The sequence below is a fragment of a genome, unplaced genomic scaffold (genome assembly GCF_019419815.1).
Source record: "Pyrus x bretschneideri cultivar Hongxiangsu unplaced genomic scaffold, Pyrus_bretschneideri_v1 Contig5, whole genome shotgun sequence".
Taxonomy (NCBI): domain Eukaryota; kingdom Viridiplantae; phylum Streptophyta; class Magnoliopsida; order Rosales; family Rosaceae; genus Pyrus; species Pyrus x bretschneideri.
Genome location: NW_025999787.1, coordinates 2,390,811 through 2,409,802, shown reverse-complemented (window position 1 = coordinate 2,409,802; position 18,992 = coordinate 2,390,811). Strand labels below are relative to the sequence as shown.

At 35.8% G+C, this 18,992-nt stretch overlaps 2 protein-coding genes across 4 annotated transcripts; one reads left to right on the top strand and one right to left on the bottom strand.

The window, feature by feature from the left end:
• Positions 1-1,062: 1,062 nt before the first annotated feature.
• LOC103932135 lies at positions 1,063-2,984 on the bottom strand. Of its 2 annotated transcripts, none has more exons than XM_009341682.3 (3): positions 2,827-2,984; positions 1,438-1,594; positions 1,063-1,309 (listed from the first exon to the last, which is right to left on the bottom strand). In XM_009341682.3, the coding sequence occupies exons 2-3, from the start codon at positions 1,591-1,593 to the stop codon at positions 1,253-1,255; spliced, it is 213 nt and encodes a 70-aa protein (XP_009339957.1). In that variant the 5' UTR covers position 1,594; positions 2,827-2,984; the 3' UTR covers positions 1,063-1,252. The 2 variants fall into 2 exon arrangements, with proteins under 2 accessions (XP_009339957.1, XP_018499234.2); XM_018643718.2 differs by lacking the exon at positions 2,827-2,984 and adding an exon at positions 1,672-2,337.
• A 3,840-nt stretch (positions 2,985-6,824) lies between these two features.
• LOC103954195 (histone deacetylase 9) lies at positions 6,825-14,264 on the top strand. Of its 2 annotated transcripts, none has more exons than XM_009365998.3 (14): positions 6,825-6,986; positions 7,124-7,236; positions 7,343-7,460; positions 9,088-9,162; positions 9,240-9,459; positions 10,181-10,244; positions 10,648-10,740; positions 10,831-10,939; positions 11,116-11,165; positions 11,249-11,339; positions 12,550-12,620; positions 12,840-12,938; positions 13,774-13,840; positions 13,963-14,264. In XM_009365998.3, the coding sequence occupies exons 1-14, from the start codon at positions 6,950-6,952 to the stop codon at positions 14,046-14,048; spliced, it is 1,293 nt and encodes a 430-aa protein (XP_009364273.2). In that variant the 5' UTR covers positions 6,825-6,949; the 3' UTR covers positions 14,049-14,264. The 2 variants fall into 2 exon arrangements, with proteins under 2 accessions (XP_009364273.2, XP_048425384.1); XM_048569427.1 differs by having other exon boundaries at positions 12,837-12,938.
• Positions 14,265-18,992: the final 4,728 nt, after the last annotated feature.

Sequence of the window (18,992 nt, the reverse complement as noted above, 5' to 3'; positions counted from 1 at the left end):
AGCTCATGACGATATAATAATGGTTACAGTATTAGAATTGTCCATAAACAGGGAAATTTTCATGTTCCTGATTAGGCTCAACTCAAAAATATGGAAATCCAGATACTTCTTTTGTAATTTCTTTTGCCACTTTGTCATCATATCATTTTTTTGGATTCCAATTGTCTCAACTCATACAATGACACGTGATGTTGAAGATTTGATTGCATTTTATCCTTCAAATTGTTTAGGGAATTTTAACGAAAAGCTCATGGTACTGTTCACTTCTAATGAAAAATCACATTTTTACACTAAAAAATTAATCATATTACTATTCATTTTACCCTTTATTTTGTCTTTATCATTAAAACTCAAAGTTTTTAAGCCTTTTTAATTAGTCTTCCTTATTGGTTTAGGTAACTGTAACTAAAAACTCATGGTACTGTTCACTTTAACGAAAATGTTCTAAAAATCAATCTAGACGCCACCTGGACACTAAACAGTGAGGACCAATGCGATTTAGGAAACGCGAAGACAAATCGGGTAAGGGCTTAGACGGGCTAAGCGGTTCCATCATTTTTAACTTTTTTAATTAAGTTTAAAGTTTTTCTGAATAACCTGCTTAATTAGTGAATTTTCAAATTTAGTTTTTGGTTTTTCTTATTTTTTTTGTTGCATTTGTGTGATGGCAACATGACTTAAATTTTACATTTTAACTTTCCTAAATTCTCGATACAAGTATAGTTTTTATTTTTTAGTGTAAGTAAGCACTTAATTATATGTTATATAATAAATTTAATTAAATCCATCTAGTCCGCTACACCCCGCCTAATCGCCTAGGCGCTAGATCCCAGTTGACCGCCCGACTAGCGGCTAACGTCTTTTAGAACCTTCAAGATGGACAATCATTACAATTGACTCTTCCGTTTTGGTTGAGTCACATTATAAAAGTCAATACTCTCGTCTGGTATCAAGAATTGAATTCGATTAGATAAGTCTTCAGATTCACTGATAGGTATGTTCGAAAGAAGAAATTGATGTTAAATAACAAATTTTAGTGCAGGTTGGAAGGTTCAAGAAGGATTAGCCATGAAGGAAGTTTATCAAACAGAAAACCCCATTAACAGAAATTTCAAACACGAAACGAGTGCGGTACTTTATCAATCAGGAAACCCCATCAACAGAAATTTCAAAAGAAGTAGAGAACCTGCTACTAAGCAATTATTTGAGGACACAAACCAAAAACATTCAACACTACCAGAGACTGGGATTCCTATGCTGCATCTTCCTTCTTTCCAATCCCATGTGACAAGTTGTAGATCCCTCGTGCCTGGAGAAAACGCCATCGAACATCGCAATTAGATTGCAACAGAAACAAGGGAAAAAACGTTTTTTTTTTTTTTTTCAATATAAAAGGCTTACAAAGTCTTAGAAGAAGTGAAGTAATTAGAAACTCACAATAAGGAACAATGAAGTAGCAGCTAAAGCAGCTGGAATGGCAACAGAGGTAATCTTATCATACGGTCCCTTCAGGTATGTGTGCTTGTGGATGCTTTGGAACATCTTTTGCTTCTCATAGAGCTTCTCGCGTGGTCGGAAGGGTGGTTCTGACATCCTGTATTACAGACATTATTAAAAGGTCGTTCTATGAAAGTAAATCCAAAAACTATATTTCTCCAAAAGCAGAAAAACCTCATTGTTCTATAGGTAGAGGTTCCAACAAAAATGCACCACCCAAATATCCCGTGAATAAGCACCATAAACCTGATAAGGGTAGCACAGGGCCTCAATTTCTGGACGCCCATTAGACCAGACACTAATCCTTCCATAGTCCATTGAAAAGAAAAAAGGTTTAGGGGCAGTTTACCAAATTTGGTAATTATGGTCATAATCGGACTTAATCAACAAACGAAATCTGCCGAAAACCAGCAGTTAGCTTCTTCTAATGTTGGAGGTTTAACTAAAAAATGATTCTGCAGACTAACAACCAGAACTTATATACACGCATTGGTGACAACAATACTTGTCTACCATACGATCACTTCAAATGAGTTACAACCACAAACAACCTGGACTCTATTATATAAGACGACCAAGTGGAACTGTAACCACTACCCCCAATAGAACTCAGTAACAATAGTTCAACATAGAACATCTCAGCAAAACAAGGCTCTAATGTCAAAAACAATACCACGCCAGCAGGGATCATACCAAGGAAGCTAATAAATCCCCGTCAGCCCACATACTGGAAAACTGAATTGATCATTTATGAAATTTCAGGTTCTATGCCTGAGGCGTTCACAATTTCAATTACACTATCTTATCCCATCTCTTACCCAATTACGCGCCGCCAAACCCAAATTAAAACTGAAGATTTTAGCCCCTTTCCCTATACATAAATCATAAAAGCATAAAAGCAGTAGCCTGCACACTGAAATTCTACAAACTGCACTTCCCCCTCAATTCCAAACCCTAAAACATAAATCTTTCTCAACGGTCAAATTATCAACAGACAGTATCAATCATTTGCCCTAAACCCAATCTTCATGAAACATTGAATCCATGATTGAAAACCCACATCATGACTGAATCAATGAAATCATTTAAAAAATTCACCCCTCCAACAAAAAAAAATGGAAATCCTAAATGGGCAATACGTAATCGGGTCAATAAACATAAACATAGCGATCAAATATCAAAGATAACGATTAATCAAAACAAAATAATTAGCAATGGAATTCAAAGGCAACAAAACCTAACCCTACATCTAAGTGTTTAAGCAGACGAGATTTGTGGGTGTTGGAATATTTGAATCGGAAATTGGAGATTGGGTGGAGGAAATCTTACGCGAAATTGGAAGTGACTGGAGGTGGAGACCAATCAGGTTTCGGAAAGCTGGCGAAACTGCGAGCGATAAAAAGATGGAGGAAGTGGAAAATGATACGGAAACTTCTAGTCCGATTGGGGTGGGGAATACTCCTCTTCGGTTATAATGGACTCTGATAGGATTAAAAGCACACCACAAAGTAGCACACTCATGTCATGTCCTATTGATTTTCCTTATTAACATTAAGATTTGTCAATTGTAGCATATGAAAATACGAGTCTTTTCTGCAGAAGATTGTTTTATCTAACTACCTAAAATATCACAAAAACTGGGTTGTTGTCCCTACTGAACAGCCGCCGAAAAATAATTATTAGACCAACTTACACTTATCTAAAGTCATACAAAAATACTAGACACACAGAGCTACACTCACACAAATTTTTGGGATTTTTGGAGTTGATTTGCTATTTAAATTAAATCGAACAAAAACGGAACAGAAACAGATTTTAAATAATAAAAATAAATTGTAGTTCACAAGCTAAGAAAACGAGTTAGGGGAATTGCTATCCACCACCAAATAATCATGCAAAAATGTTATGTTTCATTCAAATTCCTTCTATTTCCGGATGAAGATGCTCAAGTTGGCTCAATGTTAGAACTCAACCTATTACTTTTTTTTATGTGGTATGTTAAGAGAATGACGTTTTCAACTTAACTTAGTCCCTCACATTCAATCTAGAATGGTGTGTTCATAGATTTAACAAGTAGAAATCATTAAGAACGAAAAGAGTTTGAGTCATCACAAGGCATCGTAAGTACTAGTGTTGTCTTACTTATCCTAGAAATTGGTTCACATGTTAATCGCAATTAACAAGTACTACTTTAGAACATATGTAGGTCCTCATTCGATAAGGGCAGACACACACATATTCATAGCATTAGAATCCTAAATATGCTTACTAAGTATGCATCCGTAGAAAACATATAAAGAATTCGTCAATGAGACAAGTAGTGAAACAATTTTCATCCATTCATAAAAGTAATTCAAACGAAATGTCATAACAAACTTGCAATCATATTCGGGGCTTCAAAACAGCCCCTAACTACTAAAAATTTAGTTACACAATCATTAAGTTAAAACAAAAATAGACATGAGTTTGAGAAAATAGAACTGAAAGAAATCGACTGAGGCCTCTTCTTTCCTTCCTTCCCCAATGCTACTTTAAAACCAATTCTTACTGCATCATTTTCTTCTCTTTAACTCACCCACTAATAGTCATTTAGTGATGACAATAAGTGAGAGGAAATGTAAAACAATTCTAACTCCTTGGGTAGCCTTTATGTCAATTACTTCCTCTTAATCCTCATCTTTAATTCCATTTCCTCTGATATTTGAATAGGTGTCATCTAGTTTGTTCTTGATTGCATCAGTTTTGGCTACTAGATTTATTGGATTTATTGCTTTCAATGCTTTCTTGTCAGTTACAAACTGCTCAGCCTCCTGGGAACCTTTTAGTGTTAAAACGGTCATAACTTCTTCTAGAAAAATGAGATTAATAATCCGCGAAATGCTCCAGAAAATAGACATCCGTAGCTTTCCAAGCATATAAGGCTCATTCTCTAATTCATTCTGAGCTGTCCGAAACTTGCTTCCAAAGTCAGCTGACCTGCACAGGCAGTTTTAACGAATTTGTTACTTAAAATTCCACTTGTGTTATTTTTCTTTTCTTTACTTGACAAATCCTATAAAACACAAAAACAAAGTAAATAACTCAAAAATATAAGGAACTAACTAAGAAAAGACAAGTGAATTTGATATAAAATATATATAAAAATAAGCTCAGATCTGCTGTCCCCGGATTACCTCTGCCCAGCCTGCAACTTCCGTCTACTTTTGACACCTGTCCCTATTTAACCCGTTAACTTTTAGGGGTGTGCTATTCACACACTCATTTTTACTTCTCACATACCAATTATTAATTTCTGTCATTTGATCTTCTTTAATTCAATCGATCCGATAGCCGCAAATTAAGAAGGTGTGTATGAAGTAAAAAAGGTGTGTGGATAGCACATCCCAACTTTTATATGAGAGTTAAGTAGTAGACAAGAGACCAAGTGAACTTTTATCATTTACAGAGATAAATTCTAGAATGATGTACTTAGACCAGTCGAGATGGAGTCTTTTACGATATAGAATCCTTATTAAACCGTAAGAATTCTAGAAGATATTTAGGAGTAGATATTGCATTTTCTTAAAAGTGTAATTACTTTTGGTGCACTCCAATCCATATATTGTAGGAACTCCAAGAACATAGAAAAAATGACTGATTCCATACCCAATTAGGTTTATGTATCTTGAGACAAACATGGTCAATCTCAACGAAGTTGACAAACTTCTCTCCGAACAGAATGATGATTGTATCACTAGTCCATATGTGCATCTTTGTGACGAAAACTATTCAATCCATGATCGGAATTATGAGGTATTCGTGTCCCTACCCACCTTACTTTGGCTTTGGAAAATCATGCTCCCACAATGATATGGATGATCAAGTAACCTTTGTTTTCTAGGTCCTAGATGATCAAGTCAATATATATATATATATATATATATATATATATATATAATTTTGAGTCAATTTTTCAAGTGAATTGAGTGAATTATCTTCTCAAGTTTTATTAGCATGTTTTTGATAAAAACATCGTGCCAAAACATGGTGAAACATTTATTTCAAACAAAATAAACTTACAATAAAGGTCCAATACCTGTACACAAAGCAAAATGGGAGCTTCCAAACAAACCAGAAAAGCCCAACCAAACGTTGGGACCCAAGAAAACAGAAAACTAAAAACAACCGAGGGTTCGCTGCAACCATCGCAGCAACAATAGTGCATGTTGATCCGCACAAATCCCATCCCCCAACAGAACCTCGCCTTAGCAATCCCATCAACCAATTCCAATCTTCAGTTCAAGCACGACCACAGATAACAAAGAACCTACAACAAAGTGAAAGAAGCGCGTGGAAATCCACGAGTAACACTACCATCCAAGGCAGACAGCAAAGAGAAGGTGATGGTGTTTGGAACACCCGACCCATTGGAGGCACCATATCAGAACTCACCGACTCGACAAGCCGCAAAATGCAGCGAAATTTGACTAAAGATTAGAAATTAGAGGAAGGAAGATGAGATACACCAATGGGATGAGAAAAGGGTAAATCGAACCAGGAACCAGGGGAAAAAGCAGTGAAGGGGAGAAGAGAGGGAGACAAAGGCAAAAACAAAAGAACACCCACCAATCCCGACAACAGTTAGGATCGGTGGCAACGAACTTGAACACGATTGAGAACCACTCTCACACGAAAGGGTGAGAATCGCCCTCAAGGAGAGGGAAGGTCTCTCACACGGAGAGAAGATTCCAGAATTTTTTAAGTGCGACCATTACTCTCAAATATTTGGAGTAATTCTAAATTGGTCCAAACATTTTAAAATATTTCAATAGTTACGTATCATTCAAAAATTGAACATGTATTAGACCATCAATGTGAAGTAATGACCTAAATAATTATCATGGTAAATTTTCACTCCTTTTAAGCTAAACAAATTTAAAGTTTAACTTCGCTCAGAGGTTGTGAATTTAAAACTGTATAAATGACTTGTTAGTGAAAATAAACTTAAGTGTTTGTCTAGCCCGTCACTTAATATAATAGCATCATCAATTAATGGTAGTTACTCATCGGTTTACGTCGATGATCCAATGAGCATCTAATTTTTAAAACACTGGGTAGGTATTTGAATGCTTAAAAGATTGGGGAAATTAAGTGTAAATATCGAAACTTCTCACTTGCAAGTGAAAATGAATACAATTAGATTGTAGTTGGCGAGGGGGCGAATGACTTAACCTCGTAATAGACTAGCAATAATATGATTTAAATCATATTACTGACTACAGTTATTCGTATTTAACTAAATAAAAAATATAAGCCAGGAAAAAAATTCCTAAACCGGGTAGTTATCCAGTACTAGAATAAAAAAAGAGCATTTTCACCTTCTCCCCCCTTTTCTTCCTTCAAGCTCTGGCCAAGGCGCAACCTCACTAGCTACCTCTGCCCGGCGCTTCCTCATCCGGTTTCTGCAGAAAAAATGCCTTCAAAGGATAAAATCGCCTATTTTTACGACGGTACACACTCTCTCTCCTCCCTCCTATCCTAATCCCTTACTCCCACAAATCTCTCTCTCTCTTAATCCCTTTTGGGTTTTCTAGGATTGTGAAAAATTTGAGAAATTTAGTTTGATAACAACAATGGGTATCTGCAGGGGATGTGGGTAGCGTCTACTTTGGGCCGAACCACCCCATGAAACCGCACCGGCTATGTATGACCCATCATCTCGTCCTCTCCTATGATCTCCACAAAAAGATGGAAATTTATGTAAGTATCCAATACTTGTAAGTTTGTTCAATTTTTTGTGTCATTGGGTGTGCAAGTGTTGACTTCAAGCATTAATCTTTGTGTTGTTTATTCTGGTGTTCCCCAGCGGCCGCATAAGGCGTATCCGGTGGAGCTTGCGCAATTCCATTCAGCTGACTATGTTGAGTTTCTGCACAGGATTACGCCCGACACCCAGCACTTGTTCTCGAATGAAATGGCAAGATGTATGACTGTTTGTGGCATTGCTGTGTGTATATTGTTAATTTGTGCTTTTATATAGTGCATTGGTTGTTCTTTGTTATGAGCCTGAACATACAACAGTTGGTTAAGATGTGCTGGCATAGGTGTAGTAGAAAAATTTATCACGAGAAAGTGGTGTTCACTTCACTTACAGGATACTAAAAGAAAGAAATCATGGTCAACTAGCTAAGGTAGGGATTTTTCGGAACTTCTTGATAGGCATGGCTGAGTAGAAGTGGTTAGAGTCAAGATTAATAGGTGTTCTTTGACTGTATTTCTTTTTTCTGGCATGCTAAGTTTTACTTTTTAACAAGTCATTGAACTACAATATTAAGTTCTGCATCATTTTAAAACTTTTAGGGTGTGTTTGTTGCACCTCCTTAACTAGGACTAGCTTAAGTAGAACTACTGTCCCATGTGTGGTGAGGTAAGGATTAACAATTAATGAGCTTAGCTTGGGATCACTCCGACTCCAGACCTCCTTAACTGGTCTTACACAGTCCTGTGTGGAAGTGGAGGATTAGCTTGGACTACCAAAACCCATATCCCTTCCCTGTCTGCAATTTCACCGCGTCGTATGCTCGTCAGTTCGACGTTGTCATTCCCTGCCCCACCCTGATTGAGACACTGCTGCACCAAAAATTCCGATAAAAAAGTTCGTGATGAATCCGTCAAGAAATTCAGACAAAAAATTCCATCAGGATTAGTCACTTCCCACCCCTTTTCATCATTGGACACCGTCAAGAAATTCCAATCAAAAAGTTCAAAGCTCTTGTTGAAGCTCTGCCTTGGTAGCTTGACAACTCTGTCCTATTTCTGATGGGTGAGTGGGTCGGTGGGATGGCCAAAAAAGCAATTCCCATATGAAGATTGAGGACGATGATCAACTATTTCAGAACAAATTGTCAAATTCCCATCCGAGTTTCGCCAATTTTGGAGGAGAGAGGATAGAGATGGTGGTATTGCACTGGATGTGAGGTTCTTTATTTATTTAGTTTTTAAGTTTTTAGATTTTCATTTTTAAAGCAACAAATGTGAATTGAAAATGATAAAAAAAATTAATTTGGGCCCCAAAATCGGTCTATAGCCTAGTCTGGCACTGAACCAAATACTTCACTAATCTTATCTTGCTTAGTCCAAGCCAAGCCAGTCTAGCTTAGCTCCTGAAGCTAGTCTAGTCTAAGATAGTCAGGGGCACAAACACACCCTTAGAGCTTAGTGGTTACTTTTTCTGTTAGTAAATGTTGTAACTCATTTAATGTGAACCAGAATATTAAGAAAATTTTTTTTGTTTGGTGTTAATTAATGGTCAATGTTAATCAGTTTAATTTCAAGAAATTTTAATTGTTAGAAAGAAAGTAGCATTGACTGCCACAATTAGGTTCTTGGAGTCGCTATTGCAAATGGTTGTCAGAGTTTTCTTAGTTTTTTCTGTTTTTGAGGACGAACAAAAAACAACATAAAATTTCACTTGCTCTTCTCTTTGAGTACCACTCTTTAGCTTTCTGCATGAGTAGTTCAAACCTCTGACTTGGTTTACTGCAGTCCCTGCAATCTCTTTCCAATGTGCTCATGTGGTTTACTGATTCTTTTTGTTTATCTTTATGCCAGATAATCTTGGAGAAGATTGCCCTGTATTTGATAACTTATTTGAATTTTGTCAAATTTATGCTGGGGGAACAATAGGTAATTCTAGTTATCTGACGTCGGAAGTCTGGGTTGCAACTATTCTACCCTATCTGTTGATTGAACTTTTCTTGCAGATGCTGCACGTAGGTTGAACAATAAACTTTGTGATATTGCTATCAATTGGGCTGGTGGACTACACCATGCCAAAAAGTGTGAGGCATCCGGATTTTGTTATATCAATGACTTGGTCTTGGGGATCTTGGAGCTTCTAAAACATCATGCCCGAGTATTGTATATTGACATAGATGTGCATCATGGTGATGGTGTAGAAGAAGCTTTCTATTTTACTGATAGGTACATAGCTGTTCTTATAATAAATTTGGTTAAGGAATAGGATTATTGAATTATATGTAAATAAATGAAACTTACCTTACTGTTAGCAAAATTAGCTCAGGCGTTTATGAACATTTTGGTTGTGTTTGATATAAGCAAAATGATGATGCTATTTGTAAATATTTTCAACTTGCTAAATATTTGGTTGTGTTCAAAAGGGTGTTGATCATAAGAGTTGGAATTGTTGCTTGAGAAGATAACTTTGCATTCATGTATGTAATAAACTTATAGATGAATAGAATTAAAGTTTTAACATACTATTTTATGGATATGGTATTTAGAAATTTGGTCTAGTAATGAATTATTGAATTGTTGTATAGCTTAACTAGTTCTCTGTTCAGAAATATGTGATTCTATCATTCTAGCAATTTAGACATTACCAATGTTAACTAACTAATGCATACACCATGATTTATACAGTTTCTTACTCAGTTTCTGATGTTTTCCTTTTTTATGGTTACCTATATGTCATTTACTCACCAGGAATTGTATTCAATATAGCTATATATTTTCGTCTTGTTACCAATCCTATGATTCCAGACAAATTTAGAAGTTAATTTGACTAGAATTTTCCCTCCAATAGTGAATTTTTTACAAGTATTTGTTCAGTTACCAGGGTTTTTAATGTAGGTTTTGTAATTTTGTTGAACACGAATTGAATCAGGTGACTTTTTATTTACAGGGTGATGACTGTTAGCTTTCATAAGTTTGGGGATTTGTTTTTCCCAGGAACAGGTGATGTTAAGGTAACCTTTCAAACCATTTTGTTTAATTTTTATAGTATTTTCCATGGTGAAAATTGTTAATCAATTAGAATGCATGAGTTAATTTGTTGCGGTGTTCCTTTCTCAGTTAACACAGGGAATTACTTATGTGATCAGCTGCAAGCACGAAATTGAAAGATACACACACACAAGGAACAAACATTTGTGCACACACAAAGGCATGTGAATATGTGAGATGCATAATAATAACTAGTTGACATGCTTGCTGCTCTGGACAATGTTTTTGTTTGGTCTTGCCTTCATTTATTTGACAATCTGGCATGAAATTTTTATGTTATAAAACCTGGAAATGTTGTATGTCCCTTTGCTAGTCTTCAGTAAGTTGAAATTGTAATGGTATTTATTAATAGCATTTGTTTTGCAGGAAGTAGGAGAAAGAGAAGGCAAGTTTTATGCCATCAATGTCCCACTAAAAGATGGAATTGATGACGCTAGCTTCAGTAGACTTTTCAATACTGTAGGTTCAATTAAAAGCCAGATTCTTACCTTTGGTTTTGGCTTCATGTTGTTAAGTGTAAAACCTTACTTGTAAATTTAAATTTTGTAGATTATTTCCAAGGTTGTTGAGACATATCTACCAGGCGCGATAGTTCTCCAGTGTGGAGCAGATTCTCTTGCTGGAGACCGTTTGGGCTGCTTCAATCTCTCCATTGATGGTGCATATCTTATTGTAATTGAAGCACTTTTTTCTCCTCTTCTGTATTGTCTTTAAAGCACATCATCCTTTTTTTTATTTGATTGATTATTAATGGTCTCAAGCTAGCTGGTGCTTTTGGTGGTTGCTTATATGTTATGGTAAAGTTTACTCTGTCATGACATTTGCTTCTTACAGGTCATGCTGAATGTGTTAAGTTTGTGAAGAAATTCAATATACCCTTACTGGTTTGCTCTTTAACCGATTGAACCTTGGCTGCCTTTCATCAATGTCGTATATCTAGTGTACGGAGAATGTTTTCTGTCTGCAGGTTACAGGAGGTGGGGGATACACGAAAGAGAATGTTGCTCGGTGTTGGACTGTTGAAACTGGGGTTCTTCTTGATTCAGAACTTCCCAATGGTACTTTTATCAAATAACTCTTCATTTTAAACTGTGTGTAGTGGAAACAGGAACTTTATTAAAATGAGGTAATAAGGAGAAAAAGGTCCAGTCTAGGGAGGATAACCATGCTGATATGATCTTGGTTTGACAAAGGAATGCTGAAGATCTTATCATTCAATGTGTTTTATATAGACTTTGAAAGATATATCTTTTTCTTCCCTCCTTTTTTGGGGTTGCAGGAAGGAGGTATCGTAATTGACAATGATTATTTTATAGTTACATTCTTTAAGTTTGTAAAATTTCTAATGTTTCTGTTGATGTATTCATACACACCTGGGAAGGATACCAAATAACTTTTGAAAGCACTCTTATACCCGTAATACTGACAAAATCCTCACTCTGAGATTTAAGAAAACTTTTGATATCTAATTTGAAACTGTAATGATATCTTGAGATTCGTCTCCATGGAGAATTGCTGAGACTTGTTTATCCTCTTTCTTATCTTTTTTCATTTGCTTCCAAGAAGGTTTTTTCAGAATGCATTCACAGTGCTTATCTTGATTTTGATAAGGATTGTGCTAGAATAAATCAATACATTTTATGATTCAGTGATAGTTTTTGTTGTGTCCATGTTTTATATTTCAGTTTTCTTATTTAAGATCATGTGTGATAATTTTGGCTGTGTTGGGTTGATGTGCAGCTTTGTATGTGACTTGTCTTTTCTAACTGTCATGGCATTGGAGGGTTGAATGACCTATGCCATGCTGATTCCTGTGAGCATATCTTCTCGCTAACCAGCAGTGGCCTGCATGCATGATTGCTCGCAAGTAAATTCCTATAATTAGTTGTTTAATTGTTCGAGGTGTTTGATTAATATGTTGCATTAGTTTGGGTAATTAGCAATGGGCATGGCATGGAAGTTTCTCATATCTGCGTGCATTTCTATTTGTTGGTTAGCAATGACCTGCATCTTCTTGTTGGTCTCAGACTCGGGTTCTGATTTATTTTTTCCTGGCTGCCATTGCTAGATTTTTAATTGTCTTGTGTAAGGTGTATACATGGCTGTTATTGTTGCGTCTGCAACCCCACTTATCATTTGAGTGTTCTTAAATCTTTGCGTTCTTAAATCTTTTTAGTTCAGATTAATAGTTTGAGCGGTCACTTTTCTATGCATGTGGGAGTCCGTTCCAGCATGGTTTTACTCTGAATATGAATATCTTATTTGCAGAGATCCCAGATAACGAGTATATCAAGTATTTTTCTCCAGACTGCTCGTTGAGGATTCCAAGTGGGCATATAGTATGGCATTAATTAAAGTTTATATTTTGCCTTTACATTATTCAGAAAGTTGGATTTTTTTTTTAATTTTGTTTTTTAACCAATTTGATTGCCACAACTGATGTTGGTAGTCTGTAGTAGGTGGATATTAAAATGCTTCAAATTCATCATTACTAGTTTTTCAATTTTCAGTGATTCTTCTAAAATGCCTAAGTCTGTTTCTTTCTTTTGGGTAAGCAGGAGAACCTAAATAGTAAATCGTATCTCAGCACGATTAAAATACAAGTCTTGGAAAATCTGCGTTGCATCCAACATGCTCCTAGCGTACAGATGCAAGAGGTAAGCAATCGAGTAGCTGCCAATGCAGGTATCTACCATTTAACACATAAAATAAATAGGAATTCACCTTTTTTCTTGTTTAGATTAACAGTATAGCAACATAATATGTCAGACTTTTATACCATTCCTCTTACTTTACTGCGTGCAAATTATTAATCGTGACATCTTGATAGAATTATGCTCTTATATAATGTGGTTCGCTCGTTACAAGTACCATGAAGAACGAAATAAATCTAACATGCTTTCTAGAACATATAGGATTGTCCAGGCTTGAGTGACAGATCCACGAATCAGGGAGGTCTGCTAGGTCTATTAATTTGTCATTGTTTTTACCATCTCTAGATTAGAAAATGGCCAGAATATCATACTGAGATTGCATTCATGATGTAAGTTGTCATGCCCTGAGACTTGCTCTACAGATTAGTAGGATACTCAAAGAAAAGTGATTCCAATGAGTTTCCCAGATGACCCAGATTGATCCAACACAACTGGTATGAGACTCGGTGTGCACTTTCACACCAAATAGGTCTCCATTAGGGCCGATAGTCAAATCTCTAACATCCTATTCATAAATCAGACTTTTAGATGGCAGGCAGTGTCCCTGAGTCCGCATGATGGTATAGGCTGATTCTAATACCATTTATCACGATTCAACGATACATTTTCCGCATTGACATAATAGTTGAAATGGCTAGTAACTGATGAGACTTCTCGAAATGGTTTTTACATACTTAGGTCGATCAATGCAATCATTGTAGGACCGAACACATGCGCAGACACCCATATCCAAGTATATAGCATAAGTTGACTTGAATCAATGTGTTGCCTGTTGCAGGTTCCACCTGATTTCTATATTCCCGACTTTGATGAAGATGAGCAGAACCCTGATGAACGTCTGGATCGTGAGTAAAATTCCTTGAATCCTTATGCACCAACATGGATGCACTGTACTCATTAGGACTAAAAATATGTTGATTTGCATTTGGCTAATGACACTTCTTAATTTTATGAATTATTCTCCCAGAGCACACTCAAGACAAACACATTCAGCGTGACGACGAATATTATGAAGGAGACAACGATAATGATCACAACATGGAAGATATGTAAACTTAGCACAAATACCGTGTATTTTTTGGGTATATGCTATGCTATTCAGTACGGGAATATTTAACTAGGTACTAAATTATGTTAAGATGATCAAGGAACAAGAAGGAATTTGCAAATGTTCCTGTTCATATTGGTGTTAGATTTAGTGCTGTAAATTGCGTATGTTGCAAATGGTTTTCTTACCAGCAGTAATTTTATTTGACTTTGAAGACAAAAGTTGATTATTTTAATTGCCAATAATTAATAGGATTAGTTACAATGTTTACATATATTTAATATAATCCGACTGTCAACAGGGTAATTGTATTGAATACACACACACACACACACACGATGTGGGAGGTAGACCTTGAAGAAAACAATTTGAAGACCACTATAATGCATTGGAATAATAAGGCTATGTATTTTAATGACATAGGAACTTAGGGTTGAGCGAATCTTAGGTTATCTATTCCCCTCTCCTCGATACCCTTGGTTCTGTCCTGCATCAATATATATATATATATTTTTTTTGATAAAAAATATATGTAATTATTTCAGTCAAATTCATAAGTCATATGATTTGTTTCTAATCGGAAGCATCCATTAGTGAGGGAGTCCCGACATCCGTCCAAATTGAAAGACTTGGACTCCTAACCATATTGCGAACCAAATAAATGTAGGCTTGTTGTGTAGGTAAACCAAATAAATGTAAAGCATTAATTAAGTTGTAATTTAAACTTTTGGGTTGTTGTGTTTTTGTGTGCAAGTACGTAAAAATAAGAAGTAATGTTGAGGAGCCCAAAATTTTAAACCAAATGATGTGTCATTAATAAGAAATAAGCAATGTTAATCAACGCTTAAGTAATATAGGCATCCATTTTATAATTAACGCGCTAACATAAAAATCATTTTTTTAAACAAACGATATTATGTACACTAAAGGGATGAGTGAGTGGATTAAGTTTTATAATGGGCTAACAATAAGGTAATTCAAATTCGCCTTTGGTGAGAATTAAACCTAAGACCTCTCACTTACAAATACCACTAGACTGTAGTACTAAGTGTCAACACAAAAATCATTTTGGGTGCAGAAGATTTGATCTCGTGCTAATGTAGTAGTTGTCATTGGTAGCATTAAAACATAGATATGGATTCTTTAATTTTTAAGAGAAAATCATCTTTTTAAACCATATTTTATAAATTACATGAAGTAACAATAAAGTAAGACTTCATTATTAAAGAATTTAAAAAGATAGTTTCTCTAGCATTACATTTTTTTTTTTTTAAGTAGTTGGGCCATTCAATTCTTAGGTGGTTGTAGTATTTAAATAGGTATTTACTTAAGCACTATATAGTGGTGAATGTATAAATGTCGTACCATAGTTTCTTTCAATATATTAAAAAAATTATATTGCCAAATCATATTTTGTAAAACATATGATATGACTGTTATAGTTGATTTTTTCTTAATTTCCTAATAAGGAATCCAATCACCATGCGATTAATGGTTGATTTTTTATTCAAACTATCAATTAGGGACTTAAATGAATTTTTTGTGTTCCTAAAAGAATATTGCTTCCAATGGGAAAGTCCTTATAATAGAATTCCTTAAATTTGAGGTTTTTTACGATTTTGTTTGATCATTTGATTAGTTGCAAATTTTTTGTTTATGTTAACTTCTTTTTTTTAATTAGATTAACATTACTTTGTTGTAAAATATTTTTGTGAACATTTTGATAAAAAAAAAATTCAAATTCTGATACCAAATATTTATTTATTTATTTATTTATTTCACAAAAATTGTAACTAGAATAGCCATATTATTGGATTATGTCATGCCTACGACATGGCTCCATTATTGGATTATGTCATGATCATCTATTTTTGGTCCATATAAGATTTCAACTCTTTGCAACCATTGGATGAGATTTTCTTATCTCAATTTTATCCGTCGGATTGTTATTTATCTTTTTATCCTCTCACTATAAAAATGATGTCTTTATCTCTCGCACATTCATCCTATTAAACTGTGAGGTGGTGGGAGTCCATAGAGAGTCTCGTTATCATTTCTATTTTGTAAAATACATGATGTGACAATTGATAATTGATTCTTTCTTAGTATTCAAATAAATCACCATGTGATTGATGGTTGATTTTTTTTTGGGTAAAGTACAAAAAACAACCTCAATTATTGGGGTTGATGGTTTTCAAATTTTTTTTTTCTTCCTCCTTCTCCTTTTTTTCCTCTTCTCCTTCTCCTTCTCCTTCTCCTTCTCCTTCTTCTTCCGCAGGGGGGGTTGGTGGGTTTTCAAATTTTTTTTTTTCCTCCTCCTTTTCTTCCTCTTCTTCCTCCTTCTCCTTCTCCTTTTCCTTCTTCTTCTTCCGCGCGCGCCCTTCCTCCTTCTCCTTCTCCTTCTCCTTCTTTTTCTTCCTCTTCTTCCTCCTTCTCCTTCTCCTTTTCCTTCTTCTTCTTCCGCGCGCGCGCCCTTCCTCCTTCTCCTTTTTTTTTCCTCTTCTTCTTCTTCTTCTTCCTCCTTCTCCTTCTTCTTCTTCCGCAAGGTGGGGTTGATGGGTTTTCAAATTTTTTTTTTCTTTTTTCTTTTTTTGGGGTTTGCAGGTGGGGGAAGACGATGAAGATGGGGAGGAGGGGGGGAGGGGAAGGGGAGGGAGGAGCTGATGGTTATTTTTTTACTTTTTACTATTATTTTAATATTTAAAAATATTAAATAATTTTTTTTTAGTTTTTAATAATATTTTAATGATTTTTTTAATAGAAAGTGGGTCCCGAATCAAACCACGTCAGCATTTAACTGAAAAGTAAACGGCCAAGTAACGGAAGGTATAACATTGGACCAAATTCTAAAGATGAGTTATGAAATTGTCAATTTTAATGTCACATCCCGGCTGGGGCGGGCCACTTCTCGGACCCGCTCCACCACCATAGCACAATATTGTCCGCTTTGGGCCCCCAGCACGCCCTCACGGTTTTGTTTCTGGGAACTCACACGAGAACTTCCCGATGGGTCACCCATCCTGGGAGTGCTCTCGCGCGCTACTCGCTTAATTTCGGAGTTCCCATGGAACCCGAAGCCAGTGAGCTTCCAAAAGGCCTCGTTCAAGGTAAGGATGAGAATATACATATAAGGATCACTCCCCTAGGCGATGTGGGATGTCACATTTAAAAGATGAGGTATGAAAGCGTCGTGACACCAATAGTTGAGGTAGTTTTTTGTACTGTAACCTTTTTTTTTATTTATTATTAAAACACATAATATCTCGTTGATACTTAATTTTTTCCTAATAATAAAGAATCCAACCACCATGCGGTTGATAGTTGATTTTTTTGTTAATGATTCAATTAAAAATTCAACTAACCACCCATGTCATATCTCTACTAATTAATAAAACACTCATTGTCAACCAAAACTTTATGAAATCACCAGTTTAACCTTTAATTAAAACAAAACATGAATAAGAAATATGGGGCAGAAATGTAATTTCACACAACCAAATTTTGCTATTTTTTTAAAACCTCAGCTGCATGTAATTGTAACATCCCACATTGCCTAGGGGAGTGATCCTTATATGTATATTCTCATCCCTACCTAGCACGACGCCTTTTGGGAGCTCACTGGCTTCGGGTTCCGTAGGAACTCCAAAGTTAAGCGAGAAGAGGGCTAGAGCAATCCTATGATGGGTGACCCACTGGGAAGTTACTCGTGAGTTCCCAAAAACAAAATTGTGAAGGAATGGTAAGCCCAAAGCGGGACAATATCGTGCTACGGTGGTGGAACGAGCTCAGGAAGTGATTCGTCCTCGGGCCGGAATGTGACAATATGGTATCAGAGCCTATCCCTGGTCGGAAGTGTGCCGACGAGGACGTCGGGCCCCTAAGGGGGGTGGATTGTAACATCCCACATCGCCCAGGGGAGTGATCCTTATATGTATATTCCCATCCTTACCTAGCACGAGGCCTTTTGGGAGCTCACTGGCTTCGGGTTCCGTAGGAACTCCGAAGTTAAGCGATAAGGGGGCTAGAGCAATCCCATGATGGGTGACCCACTGGGAAGTTGCTTGTGAGTTCCTAAAAACAAAACCGTGAGGGAATGGTAAGTCCAAAGCAGACAATATCGTGCTACGGTTGTGGAGCGGGCCCGGGAAGTGATCTGCCTTTGGCGGGGATGTGACAGTAATCCTAATATATCTCTAATTATTAAAAAAAAAAAAAGTTAAAAACCTTCCAACTCCCACTTTTTCTATTACTCCCTTCCTCTCTCCTTCTATTTCAAAAATAAAAATAAAAAAATTTCTCACATACTTTGTGTGTGCTCATATGCTAGTATATACTAAAAGTAGGGAGATGGAAGAACCTCACTCCACCCCTCCTCTCTCTCCCTCCCTCCTAAGATTTTAGGAACTTAAAAAGGAAATTTTTGTGTTTCTAAAAGAATATCACTCTAATGGTACTTTGGGAATCCAACCACCACATTTTGACGACTCATGTAGGAACTTAAAAGGAAACTTTTGTGTTCCTAAAATAATATTCCCTCAAATGGGAAAGTCATAATAATAGAATCCCAAATTTGAGGTTTTTACGATTTTATGTGATAATTTGATTAGTTGCAATATTTTGTTTATGTTAACTTTTTTTTTAAATTAGATTAACATTATGTTGTTGTAAAATATTTTTGTGAACATTTCAATAAAAAAAATTCAAATTTTGGTACCAAATCTCTTTCTTCACAAAAATAGTAACTAGAATGGCTACATTATTGAATTGTGACATGGCTACATTATTAGATTATGTCATGCCTATGTCATTATCAGATATTTTTGCTCCAAATAAAATTTCAACCCCTTGCAACAATTGGATGAGATTTTCTTATCTCAATTTTATCCGTTGGATTGTTATCTATCTTTTTATCCTCTCGCTATAAAAATGATGTCTTTATCTCTTTCACA